This window comes from Opisthorchis viverrini, assembly GCF_000715545.1.
Source record: "Opisthorchis viverrini unplaced genomic scaffold opera_v5_52, whole genome shotgun sequence".
NCBI classification, from domain to species: Eukaryota; Metazoa; Platyhelminthes; class Trematoda; order Opisthorchiida; family Opisthorchiidae; genus Opisthorchis; species Opisthorchis viverrini.
The window spans coordinates 1513151-1527931 of record NW_008751708.1 but is presented as its reverse complement, the minus strand read 5'-3'; the positions used below and the strand labels follow the sequence as shown (position 1 = coordinate 1527931).

General features: G+C 43.8%; 1 protein-coding gene across 1 annotated transcript in view; it reads left to right on the top strand.

The window, feature by feature from the left end:
* T265_13290 (hypothetical protein) overlaps nt 1-14781 on the top strand; it is a gene marked incomplete at both ends in the record, with an annotated part of 66392 nt that overhangs the window by 35071 nt on the left and 16540 nt on the right. Inside the window, 4 exons of the mRNA XM_009168131.1 lie at nt 8680-8799; nt 8901-9327; nt 11865-11947; nt 13610-13723. Of these exons, the coding sequence (XP_009166395.1) occupies nt 8680-8799; nt 8901-9327; nt 11865-11947; nt 13610-13723 (744 nt within the window). The remainder of the gene's footprint in view (nt 1-8679; nt 8800-8900; nt 9328-11864; nt 11948-13609; nt 13724-14781) is intronic.

The window sequence follows — 14781 nt, the reverse complement described above, 5'->3', positions numbered from 1 at the left end:
TCTGCGGGGCTGTGCGACATACCCACTAATCCGTGAGCAAGCCGACTTAACCAAGATCTCACAGGCCTGTGTGAGTGACAGCGAACGCAGCCGGGATCGTTGGCCTGCGGGGCTGTGCGACATACTCGCTAATCCGTGAGCAAGCCAACTTAACCAAGATCCCACTGTGGCAAGGCATGTGTGAGTGACAGCGAACGCAGCCGGGATAGCCGTATGCGGACCCGGTTAGCTCGAGGCTGACCTAATAATCTCACGCACCGTGTTGCCTAGGCAGCAGGTAAGGCATACGGTATTTCGCGCAATGTACATGTGACTGGGATTGGCCACCGTCGCGTGTTAGAGCTCTCAAAAGTTGCCACCGCAACACAGTGGACCAAACCCTAGGTCGCGACATTCACAAGTCTCGGTCCAGAGGTTTCCTTGCTCCAAGCCCCACTGTACACGCCCCTAAAGCACCCAAAACAAAGCCCATGCGTCAACGTGTCTGTTGATCTGCGGGGCTGTGCGACATACCCACTAATCCGTGAGCAAGCCGACTTAACCAAGATCTCACAGGCCTGTGTGAGTGACAGCGAACGCAGCCGGGATAGCCGTATGCAGACCCGGTTAGCTCGAGGCTGACCTAGTAATCTCACGCACCGTGTTGCCTAGGCAGCAGGTAAGGCAAGTGATGAAGTGCTGTCACAAAACACGACTGGTGTAGCCACAGCTGGGAATAGAGCCGATCGTGTGGAAAGCGAGAGAAACATGTGACAACGCCGGCGGACGACGATGAGCCGGTTCAACCTGACACTGAGCGCTTGAGTGTGTAGGTGCTTCGCTGGTGGTGCGGTTACAATGTCAATTGGGTGGCGCGGCATTTCGGTGCAGCTACTGACGCGTTCAAATTTCGATACACTGAAAATGAAGACGACACTGTCCACACATTCCCACGGGTGAATTTTCACCTTCGATGCTCTCCGCAAACTAGACTAGAAATTCAAAAGAAGTGTATCTAAAGCTATCCAGCGGTGAGGCATTCAACAAAGTGCAGGGAAGCTGAATTCGTAGGTTTGGTAATTTGCATCAACTGCAGCCGTCAGGGTGAAGCGATTAGGCCACAGATGCGCATTTTCTACGAGACCCGTTTACCACTACACAGCTAGGTTTCGAACCGGACTTGGGGCACCTAACTAACTGCACTCCTTACATTCAACATAGCGTTAGGACGATTGTTTGGATTGGCATTTTGGCCATAGATTTCTTTGCTCCTTATTTCTTTTCATAATGTTGTCTGACAACTACTATCCTTATTACCTACTTACCATTCTATTGCTGGTCTGTTAATACAACCGTTTGCCGGGACACCAAGCAATATCATATTTGGGAGGAACGGATTCAGCTGCTGCCGCTTAGTTTCAAGCGACGGATGCTCGGCCAAATCACGTCACAATTGTACATGAACACTAGAATGAAACACTTTCCTTAAGGATATTTGAAACCATGCACCTACCGCAGTAGATGAAATAAAACCCCAAGGGATATATGTATAACATCATGAGCTAGGAGTCAAACGTGAAATTTACTCACGCGTTCCCACGATCACGGGCACGTCATTGTGTATAGCAAGGGATTCTCTCCACATCGGAGCTTCGTTCAAACAAAGCCTACTGACTTCAGTAATTCTAAGGGATGACCTTCCAGGGAGTAAAGACCGTGAGTAAAAACCATTTTGTTCACTGGAAGTGCATTAAGATATACTAGACCAATTGGGTGTATCGATTTTTGAAAGAATAAACTTGCACATGGTGAACCTGATGATGTTACAAAAACCTGTAAAACAACTAAAAAGCCTGGTTTTCGCATAGGTAAATGAAAACAATCAAGTCATTTTCTGATGTATAGAGGATCACGCATATATTGCTAGAATATACGAAATCACAAAATAAGTTGTATCCTAATCTTCGTTAGTCTTTCCATGTGGTTTTGGAATGGTCTTGATAGAATTTCGCATCATTTTAGCTGTCAAAATGATGTTTTATGCGGCTTCTGCACACCGACATCAAGTCTATCATAAATTGGGTTGACATTTGCCTTGAATTGAACGGAAGTGGAGAAATAAACGTGGTCTCAGTGATATTTCGTAAGATAGACTATACACACTATATACCAGTACAAGTAAAGTTAGGATAGCTCTGCTCACGGATTACGAGACTGCAAGTGTTCTTGATCTACCCACGACTTAATGCGGCTATCCCAGCGACACTCTCTGCAGCTCAACCGAGTGCGAGCAGGCCTAGTCACAATGGGCTTACCATAGTCAACCACCCTCACTCATAAACCTGTGGGGATGAGCACGCGGAACCAAGTTTCAACGCACGCTTAAAGGGGACTTTGCATAGGGCGATCGACTGACGTTCGGGTCCTTAAGCGGTGTTCGCAGTACAGCGTTTGGGGCTGCGTATACCCGTAGTTTTTTGAGAAAATTAATAGTTAACTCCACACACAATCACGTGTGTGGAATCTGAGGTCTTGGAACCAGTATCAGCGACAGAACGTTGCCCATTGTGTTGTCTTGGTGAGTCATTCTGATTCGGACGGCCAGGCGAACTGCCAATCCATACTTGGTGGGATCGCACTGAGCACTCGCGAAAACACAGTAAAGGGAGCTTTGTTATCGACTGTGATTAACCCTTAAAGTGGCGTTCACGCAGGAACAGTGTCCCAGCGCGTGTATGACTCATGATAGCAAACCATGAGAATTCCGAAATGACTGCCTTCCATCAGAGTTCTGGAACCAACAGAAAGGCGCAGGCCAGAAGGCGACAATGGTGTTCCGGCTGAGAACAACGTTGGTCGGTACAGTGCGGTCAAATGGCATGTGTCTCCTGCGAGATGTTTACTAGGTCTTCTAAGCAGGCCTGGTAGCAGGTTTCATTGAACTGAGAGTGCATTCCGCAGTAAGCAGTACAGTTCTCTGACCTTCCGTCACAACACCAGGTCGAACGTAGCTTCCAGAATGAATGTTCGCCGTTATAGTAATATCACAAGGGAGCGTTTCAGGTTCGGTGGTCATTTCAGCAACGATTCCGCGTGTCGACTCATTTGCAGACCAAAAGACTCGCTACTATGTAATTGTAACTGTTTGCGCACCTACCCAATTCAGAATGGCGCAAGAAGAGAGGTGATCAACCTTTGACTTAACAGAGACGTACGAAAAAGATCACGGAAAGTCTGGGCACTGTCGGTGTGACTTGACTTTCAGGATGAGGTCCGCTAGATCCTCCCTGTGCACAATCGGAGAGGCTGCATGATCTGGCTGCTAATCGATGTTAATGACGTCCTTCTTGTGAGTTTCCATCCAGCTTGCTTGAATGAGTGTCTGGAGGTGTACGCGGCTCGGAATGATTGATTGTGGTTAGCAATAGGTCCCATTCCCACTAGCTTTTATTATTTTCTCCACAATAGGGCTTTCAGATAAATTATAACTGTGCGGTGGCGAAGCATCAGTGTTGAACACTGAGATTACGCTACTGCTGCTGTTGATGACGTGACTAATAACTTGCTAATGTTGAAAATGTTTTAAAACGTGGTTCGTGCAAATCATTCTGTCGGAAATCCCTGTAAATGCTTTCAATGTCTGCCTATGGTCAGCTGAATTAAAAGAGCACCGAATGACCCAAAAGGTTTGTGGCAAATTAGTGGACATTATCGGGTCCTCTTCGTTTTTTTTTTCGCATCTAAATCCCTCACTCGCTAAATGACCTGCAAAATTTGCGTACGCATTATCCGATTTATCACCTAATTTAAGTGATATACAACATTTGATATCTTACCTTCACAGAGATATCTTGCGCAGACCTGCAGCCAAAACTAACTACGTTGATGAAAGTACGGTCGACTTTTTAGTGTCTATATATTGATAGGGTAATGCCGCATTCATCGATTCTTCCGAAGTTGTCATTCAGTGTGCTTGTTACAATGACCTAATAGAAACCAACTTTGCTACTATGCTGTGTAGACTACCACTCATCTGAGTAATCGTGGGTCGATTTCAAAAAGCCATTCTGTCGGTCCGCATAATAGCCGTTGTTCCTTCCACCTTGGAACAAATAAAGCGGTTCGTTTGCCCGACACAAGCTCAGAGTAGTTGGAGAACTAACGTTTGTTTCTTCTCTACAGAGATCCATATATGGCACTTGAGGGCCTATCTGTTTCAAGCTCGCAGTCTCCTGGGTGCAGATGACACCGGTTTGTCCGACCCATATGTGCGCTGCTCCTTCCAAGGCTTTTCCCAAAGAACCGAGACAATAATGGCCACACTTTGCCCCACGTGGGACGAGACACTAATCTTCGACAATGTGGAAATTTTGGGCGACCCACTGATTACTGCAACTTGTCCTCCCCCGGTGGTTGTGGAAATCTTCGACTGGGACCAAATGAGCTCTGACCAGTTCCTGGGGCGATGTCAAGTGAGATCTAACAAACATCCATCGAAAGCTGGACAGACAGAACACATCCGTTTAATTTTATTCTTACTAAAAAATATTTCTTCTACTTGGATGGTGGCCGCCTAACTTAACAGTGAAAATTTCCATCTGGTCGTAATAAGCTGAAGTTATAAGTTGTACGAAAAACTACATTTGGCAACATAGTTTTACCTATGAAAAGGCACCTGAAGGAAACAACTATAAGCGTTCTCTTCCGAGTGGATTATAACGAGAAAAAACTGCTCTGAGAGCGGTCATACTATTTTATCGTATGAGTAGAATGCAACTGTAAGAAACATCTGTTATACTTTGTCAGTGGTGAATTTCTAATTAAACTACTTACAAAAGAGTGAGTACACTTGTCACCTGTGAATTCTGTCACCAAGACAATCCTGTAATCGTCTTGGTGGAAAATCAAAACCTTCAAGATATTCATTAGTATTTGATTTGCACTTTGTTGAGGTTCCCGATACGGAACTTTGAGTCATGCGTAGGTCTGACGATCCCGAATATCAAATGAAGAATTGGATTCGAAAATTCACTGTACTACTTACACAAAGGTAACCAAAGTCATACGACGAACCTCAATTGTCCACGTTCGTGGAGTCACCACATGCACAGGTCTGTCACTGACTGATACAGTGCAGTGTCAAAGCTCGAACGGCAAACAGCGGCGAGCAGAGTGTTGGCTCTGTGGTGTGGGTTGTGGTAGTCTCCTCCTCGTACAGTTTCTTGATTCTGATGGGCGGTGGGATTACACGGGACTCATGAAAGAACAAGACAGGGCAGGCTTAGCAGACCGGGTACGAACACACACACACACCATGTGTCTCCTGCGAGATGTTTACTAGGTCTTCTAAGCAGGCCTGGTAGCAGGTTTCATTGAACTGAGAGTGCATTCCGCAGTAAGCAGTACAGTTCTCTGACCTTCCGTCACAACACCAGGTCGAACGTAGCTTCCAGAATGAATGTTCGCCGTTATAGTAATATCACAAGGGGGCGTTTCAGGTTCGGTGGTCATTTCAGCAACGATTCCGCGTGTCGACTCATTTGCAGACCAAAAGACTCGCTACTATGTAATTGTAACTGTTTGCGCACCTACCCAATTCAGAATGGCGCAAGAAGAGAGGTGATCAACCTTTGACTTAACAGAGACGTACGAAAAAGATCACGGAAAGTCTGGGTACTGTCGGTGCGACTTGACTTTCAGGATGAGGTCCGCTAGGTCCTCCATGTGCACGATCGGACACGCTGCATGATCTAGCTGCTAATCGACGTTAATGACGTCCTTCTTGTGAGTTTCCATCCAGCTTGCTTGAATGAGTGTCTGGAGGTGTACGCGGCTCGGAATGATTGTGGTAGGTTAGCAATAGGTCCCATTCCCACTAGCTTTTATTATTTTCTCCACAATAGGGCTTTCAGATAACGCCTCGGAATGTGGTAGGCTAGCAATAGGTCCCATTCCCACTAGCTTTTATTATTTTCTCCACAATAGGGCTTTCAGATAAATTATAACTGTGCGGTGGCGAAGCATCAGTGTTGAACACTGAGATTACGCTACTGCTGCTGTTGATGACGTGACTAATAACTTGCTAATGTTGAAAATGTTTTAAAACGTGGTTCGTGCAAATCATTCTGTCGGAAATCCCTGTAAATGCTTTCAATGTCTGCCTATGGTCAGCTGAATTAAAAGAGCACCGAATGACCCAAAAGGTTTGTGGCAAATTAGTGGACATTATCGGGTCCTCTTCGTTTTTTTTCTCGCATCTAAATCCCTCACTCGCTAAATGACCTGCAAAATTTGCGTACGCATTATCCGATTTATCACCTAATTTAAGTGATATACAACATTTGATATCTTACCTTCGCAGAGATATCTTGCGCAGACCTGCAGCCAAAACTAACTACGTTGATGAAAGTACGGTCGACTTTTTAGTGTCTATATATTGATAGGGTAATGCCGCATTCATCGATTCTTCCGAAGTTGTCATTCAGTGTGCTTGTTACAATGACCTAATAGAAACCAACTTTGCTACTATGCTGTGTAGACTACCACTCATCTGAGTAATCGTGGGTCGATTTCAAAAAGCCATTCTGTCGGTCCGCATAATAGCCGTTGTTCCTTCCACCTTGGAACAAATAAAGCGGTTCGTTTGCCCGACACAAGCTCAGAGTAGTTGGAGAACTAACGTTTGTTTCTTCTCTACAGAGATCCATATATGGCACTTGAGGGCCTATCTGTTTCAAGCTCGCAGTCTCCTGGGTGCAGATGACACCGGTTTGTCCGACCCATATGTGCGCTGCTCCTTCCAAGGCTTTTCCCAAAGAACCGAGACAATAATGGCCACACTTTGCCCCACGTGGGACGAGACACTAATCTTCGACAATGTGGAAATTTTGGGCGACCCACTGATTACTGCAACTTGTCCTCCCCCGGTGGTTGTGGAAATCTTCGACTGGGACCAAATGAGCTCTGACCAGTTCCTGGGGCGATGTCAAGTGAGATCTAACAAACATCCATCGAAAGCTGGACAGACAGAACACATCCGTTTAATTTTATTCTTACTAAAAAATATTTCTTCTACTTGGATGGTGGCCGCCTAACTTAACAGTGAAAATTTCCATCTGGTCGTAATAAGCTGAAGTTATAAGTTGTACGAAAAACTACATTTGGCAACATAGTTTTACCTATGAAAAGGCACCTGAAGGAAACAACTATAAGCGTTCTCTTCCGAGTGGATTATAACGAGAAAAAACTGCTCTGACAGCGGTCATACTATTTTATCGTATGAGTAGAATGCAACTGTAAGAAACATCTGTTATACTTCGTCAGTGGTGACGTTCTAACTAAACTACTTACAAAAGAGTGAGTACACTTGTCACCTGTGAATTCTGTCACCAAGACAATCCTGTAATCGTCTTGGTGGAAAATCAAAACCTTCAAGATATTCATTAGTATTTGATTTGCACTTTGTTGAGGTTCCCGATACGGAACTTTGAGTCATGCGTAGGTCTGACGATCCCGAATATCAAATGAAGAATTGGATTCGAAAATTCACTGTACTACTTACACAAAGGTAACCAAAGTCATACGACGAACCTCAATTGTCCACGTTCGTGGAGTCACCACATGCACAGGTCTGTCACTGACTGATACAGTGCAGTGTCAAAGCTCGAACGGCAAACAGCGGCGAGCAGAGTGTTGGCTCTGTGGTGTGGGTTGTGGTAGTCTCCTCCTCGTACAGTTTCTTGATTCTGATGGGCGGTGGGATTACACGGGACTCATGAAAGAACAAGACAGGGCAGGCTTAGCAGACCGGGTACGAACACACACACACACTACTATGCCACTGTCGGACGGGAGGACCTTTGGGATGTGACGAATGCTGGTTACAGATGAGCAAAACAAGTGCAGATCAAAAGTACATGATCGGAGTGAGCAAATGAGTGGGAGAATTATCGTGAGGTCAAGTTAGATTCAATACGTTTGTTATAATATATTAGTATTTGCATACTTGGTATATTTGGTACATTCATTATCATAGATTCATGTATGACAATTAAGTCGACTGGATGGGCAAAGAAGGCTGTCATATATTCCTAAAAAGTCAGAACACGATTCATTTCTTCTCAAGGTCCAGAAGTAGGCAGGTACAATTTACTAAGCCTCCATAATCTATGCTATTGACACAAAATGGGACCGTTTATGTGCAGGTGAAATTGCTTTGTTTCATCAAAGTGGTGGCGTCAGCGTGGTAGGCTAATGTTTCGCTATTCGTAGGTTAAACTCTCTAGCCGTTACAAGCTCATCATCCTGCACCGAAGTGATTACATGCAAACTCTACAGATGATCCTGGATGATCTAGTCCACTCCCTCAACAGTAGAATTAAAATGCACGTGACGGGTCCGAAATCCGTGAACTCAGCGTCCTCTTCCGTGCTCCTCGATCACACTTGAATAAGGATTGATACAAATTATTCGAGACCTCCAACTCAAACTAAAAAACCTGGAAGCTTTCTGAGTTGTATCGACTGAGGGGAATACATGTCTGGGAGATTCGTTTTTAAATGTTTATTATCACTTCCACACCACTGAATATATTTAAATGATTTCAAAAAGCAAGACCGCTACAAAAACCTTTTGTTCATGTTTGAAACGGAGCACACATCGAATAGTGTGTATGCTCATAGAAACAGTTTTCTGTTGTAGATCGTGCCCATGATCAAGTTGGACGCTGACGCGCCGTTTTCATGTATGCTCCAATGGCACAAGATTGAGAAAGGCACAAAAAACGGAGGGGAACTCTTGGCAGCATTTGAACTTATCCTTGTGAGTTCCCTAGTCTATTCTATGATAAATATGCAGTTTGACAAGACGTACTTTAACGGTATCTGTTCACGTGCCTTAATCTTCTGTCCGGCTGCTTTCAGCTGGATGGTAAGAGTCCACCCTTACCACCAACACGTCGCGGAACTTTGTATAACGTCCCCGAAGGAATTCGCCCAGTGCTCCAACGTACGGGGATTGAAATATTGTGCTGGGGTGTACGAAATGTGCGCAAACACCAAATGGCAAGTGTGAATTCACCTTCGGTCGAGTTCGAGATTGGCGGTCAGATGATTGAATCGTCCACTATAAAGGATGTCCGTCAGAATCCCAATTTTATCAACCCACTTCTATTTCTGGACGTTATGTTGCCTAAAGAAGAACTGTATACGCCGCCAATGAACATTTGCGTTCGTGATCACAGGGCATTTGGTTTACGTCCTCTGGTCGGGATTCACGTTTTGAAAAACTTTGCAACTTTCAAAGTACCACCTAAGTTGACAATACACGACCCGATAATGGATATCCCCGGTAAGGAATTCTCGATTTCTGGGAACCAACATTCTACTGAAAGCTTGAGTTGGGTGTTTTCTTGTTTAGGATTAATGAGAACGTTAACCGTTTCACTTGACTGGGTTACATACTTTTTGATGATGCATCGATCTACTGTCTGTGATCGCACTCACCCGTTTTCCATAAACTGTCTGACTAAGAATAAAGGCACTTTCTAGAATGCTCTAGTGTACATCTAATAGACCTAACATCTATGGTGTTCACGGTAGCGCTGTTCACTGGCGGACTGGCTTTTGGCTCAGTGAGAACCAGCATCCTTCAACACTAGAGGGTTGGAAAGTTAAGACGGTCAGAACAGCTAGAGTGGCAGAAATGCCATTGTTCAAAATGCTATTTCTGGGTTCCAATTCCTTAGGAAATTACAGACGAAGAAAAACTTGAGAGGTTTCATTAACTGGCTGACCACGTTATGAAATCGATATATATCTTTTTCAGCAAATACTGCGATTCCCCTCATTGAATCCCCCCGTCATTCCCTCCTCAGTTAAGACTATTCCCGTTGCTCTCATTGATATTTGGCTTGACAATGATGCCGTTCGAGAGCCTGTTTCCCCGGCTTTCAACAAAGGCCACTCTGGATAGCCCCCCCCCAGCAAAAGCCAGAATGCAAAAGTTTTGTCGTGCGTTATTCACCTAACCACTCGCGACATAGCAAGCTTGTTTCCAACGTAGTGGAAGGTGTCATAAGTGATCTCCAGCCATCGGAACTTTCAATGCTGCAGCAGTCCCTCAAAATAGGCCTCTCCAAAGACAACTTACTGCCCTGAAGATAGCGTTGAGGGGATAGAACAAAATAACTCTGTAGTCCACTGGGCTGCGGATACGTAAAAATAAGTCGACCAAGGGAAGAAACACAACAAAATCCAAGGGTCAGGTATTCAACACATTCATTCTATTTGTATGGGAATTTTAGTTTTTCTTTTGTGTAGGCCAACTGTTCTCAAACTTTCCAGCTCATTATCCGTCAGTACACAAACTACTGCTCTCCGCGAAGCAAACAAAGTAGGTCTTTTGACAGTCCGTCTCTCCTGAGAGTGGCCTTTCCAGAGGTGGACAGAAAATGTTTTACACCTCAGCCGCAGCCTTTAAAAATCTCTGTAGAACAGGACTCTGAATGAGACTAATGCTTGAAGATGCTAGAGTATGCAAATCAATATCTATCCTCATGCGTAAAACATCTATCTAATGGAAGTGAACACACTTACACAGCTTGCGACTAGGATTATCCCTCAGTGCGCCCACAACAAGCTGAACATATTTACGGCATGTTGCGGGTTATCCGAAGAAATGCTACGAGATTAATGAACTAACCTGCTGAATCGCCTTGTTATTAGTAAAATTTAGGGTACATCCGTACATTCGATACGTGGTGTCCCCTCCAGAAAAGATCTCCATCATTCATCAATGCCAGTTGTACAATCACCGTAAATGGTGACTTTATCGAGGGGACTACTGTGGGTTTTTTGCATTGTCGAGGTCAATAGAAAAACATCTCCACAGTTTCTTACACTTATTTAAGTACATAACCACAGTCTTGTTTGTGAACCTCTACTCAGTTACGGTGATCTGCCTACCTACCTACCGTATGGCATACTGTCTGACAGGGGTAGGTATCATCTTATAAATTTTCCAACGGCATTTTCGTGAACCTTCGATGGAATACTCACGTAGGTGTACCATGAATAAAAGTCCCATATATGGTTACTCGGTCAGCATTCTGATAGTTATGGACGCCTAATGACATGAACTATTCTGTTTAATCTAATTTTACACTTTAACTTAAGATGGGACTGTAAGTCTCATCATTTATCGTTCTATTATCTTGGCGCTGATTCAAAGGCATGTCTGCGTGGGTAAACGATGTTGGTCTAGTACTACTTCGAATAGCACGTATCTGTGTAGTTTTCTGATAAAAGCAGTGGAAGCATTTCTGTGTAGATAAGCGTGACTATTCTAACAATAACTGGGTCATCTCTGTGACTTAGGAGACGGTCGTAGTAAGCGGACCAAATCCGTTTCGGTTGTGAACTCACACCTGAGATAGCTGACCTTTGTCCACACATAACACACTACTTATAAGGTTGCTGAAAACTCTTGGATAGCCCATGACCAGTCTCACCCTTTCACTTCAGATTCAGCGGATAGGCGCAATCCCCGAGGTTCCGTCAACCTTATGTTCTGCTTGAACTTAAATCGGACGGAATTAACCAACTACTCCGATTTAAGTACTAATTTGGTTCGGACGGGAGGCTCAACTGGATCCAGCTGAACCTCTAGCTTATGATGATCTACTTCGGAAAAAGCCCATCTAAAATACCAGGCAGCCTTGTGTAGTACATGCAGTTGAAAAAGGCCAGCACAGACAAAAGATTCATCTTGATTCATTTTAGTCTCGTGAAAACCAAATTAACATGCAAAAAAGAGTATTTGTTGAATAGTTGTCTCTTCTTTGGAAGGGAACCACAATATCCAACTAGTTCTTATTTTCTTTCCAGAGCTTTGTGAACCAGCTCTACTGGAGCCACAAAATCCAGCCCCAGTAACTACTAAAGGAAAGCTAAAGAAAAAGAAGAAAGCGGTAAGTTGGTAGATTCATATTCACTTATTTCTGCCCTTCAACTGTCATTTGGATTCACCGTTTTATTTGGATTCACCGTTTTTGGAAACCAGGCGCACTTTTGACGCTGAATTGCGTCTTTGAGGAAAAACTCTAGAAATCTAGTTAAGGAAAATAAAATTACCCGTCCTTCTGGAGCGAAATCAGAGTTCATTGCACACTTTTTACATTAGAATGATTGAGCATTGCCACTCGAATCGACCGCAGTTTTGTTCCACTAGGTTGCAATGTACGTCACCTGAACCAAACTTAGCAGCATACTGGCTGATTAGACTTTTGAAACTGTTATGTTCAGTGCGCGAAATATGCAAACGAGAAAGCCGGGTACGCGGTACAGACGATGAGCCAACCGTTGCATGCGTGCTCGTCTAGGTTGGGAAGAATGACACTAGTTGTTCGGTGAAGATAACGGGCGTGAACAAACATACAGGAAAACCGCAATGCAGCCGAAAATACCTTCAAAACTTCCACTTCCTCAGAAGAAGAAATTTTGTTAAAAAAAAACTCGTAATGACGTAGGCTGTCTTTTCGAAAGGTAAAGGGCTTACAAAGACCGATCTCAGGACATTAGCAGACCTGTAAAAATGAAGTTTACATTACTAGTGGTAATATTAACGACAGTATGACAAAATACATATTTTAGAAATGATGAAAAAGCTACCAGTGAATCCAAACAAAGCTAAAGTAGCCGTACAGTGCATTAGGGGGTTTTGAGTATGACGGACCTTACCCTTAATATGTCAGGAATGTGAGTCTAGTTGAGAACATCAGACGGTTATTCTTCTACACCGTACGGTCACACAATTTAAACGCACACAATTTAAACCTGTTTCGCACATTTCGAATAGAGTGTGAATGCGGTCCTTCAGTTACTTTAGACTAAATAATGATGTCATCTTTCAAATCGCTTTGTATGTTTCCATGTTTAGTCCAGTCGCATAGGACCACCATCCGACGCAAGCTCAGGTGGCTACGAAGCATCGAGAAAATCGATGAAGTGGAAATTCACTGGGTTCAAGAAGACAAAACCAAGCGCTCTTAAGGTTTGTCCAATCCAATTGATTACTCCATACCCAAATTGAATGGTTCTGAAATAATTACAGTATGGTAAACAAAATGTAACAATAATAACATTAATAATAATAATAATAATGAAATAATACTGTTACTAATAATAATGTCTATTTTATACAAAATGATAAATACTAAATGCTAAAACAGGTGGCCGACTCCGTTCTATTCAACTTTAGCTGTCCTTCTGATGAAGGAATGCAAATATTCCACCGACGGACGGGAGGTATACGTTTCGAAGCCAGTTCTCTTCAGAACTAGGTGAAAATATTCCGGGATAAAAATATATCGGACGATATATCTCAGGTTTTGAGAAGGACTGCTAGAACCGAAACCAATACAACGTTCTCATAAAAAATGTCGGATGTCACTTCATGAACTACAGAGGGGTGGGCAAAACATTTGTTGGACACCCGATCAGTTGGAAAACGCTTGGAACTGACCGAGAAAAGTCGGAGAAACACCATAGATTTACTAGCTCGACATCTTTCGCGGGGATGGGGGAAGGAAGGGTAGAAAAAAGATTGACGAAAGATTACTTTTTATTTGCAGCTGGATATGCAACAAGTAGACGATGATATCGATTGGTGGTCCAAGTTCTACGCATCATTGGGTCAGTGGGACAAGTGTCTGAAGTACAAAGAAATGGAATATGATACACTCGTGGTAAGTGACCTCGTGAGCATTGTCCGGTCAGCAATGTTGTGTCTATATTTATCTTTCCTGACCAGTGGGCTCTTTTGTTTGTTGAAAATAGACCTTATCAAGAGTAGAGTCAGTGTTAAACGAAATGCCCCCTCGGTTGAGCTACCGGTCAGCGACGTTAACTCAGTTTGCCAGTATCTAGTATCTTGCTTACAACCGACATTCAAACTACCGAAACCGGTTGCTTGACTCACCTTCGTCTTCCCAGTTATTTTCCTTTTCGTTTTCAAGATGGGATCTGCGCTTGAGCCCATCTTTCATAACCCGTTATTCACCTGTTCCCATTTGATTTATTCGCACTCGGCTTGCAGTTTTTTTAAAATGCATCTGTTATCTTTGTGGCTCTCCCAATAGCACTCACTCGTCCAAACACTGTTCGCTCCTGTATTTGAACTGTGAACACATTCCGCTGTTCACTGCAAAACTCTGCATTATTGCTTAATTCAGCAATCATAATCCCAAATAAACTGCTTTTTCAGCCGCCTTGGTTCAAGTTGCCATCAAGGCGCGTACCACTTCTCCATAGCTTATTGCCTGTCCGTGCTTTCTTCCAAAATTTCCCAATCACTTCTCAAACCGGCGAGGCAACACCCGACAAACCCATGACCTCTTCCTTTCCAGGGACCGCGCTCCCAATGCTGTGACTTTTTCGTCTGCCCCTGTTGTCCCCAGACCACATTCTGGTTGCGTTTTCTCGTCCTACTATATCTACACAATAGCACTGGAAACTAGTTAAAATTCCTTCCATTCTCCTGTGGGAGTCCGGCTCATCCTCGAAAACTGTCGTGCAAATTTCGTCTGTACCTGAAATCTTCGCCGGAGAAAAGGTTTTCGCTTGATTTCCAGAACAAAATGCCTGTCAGTGCATGTATCATATGCCTGTTTCACCGAATGGGCGAGATTGGTTAAACGGAGTTAACACTATTCGATACGCGAAAGTCTCTGTTTTACTGTATGCTGAGCATCTTTTCAATCAGTTTTCGCCCAAGATTGGTCATGCAGACTGCAAACTTCTTGTG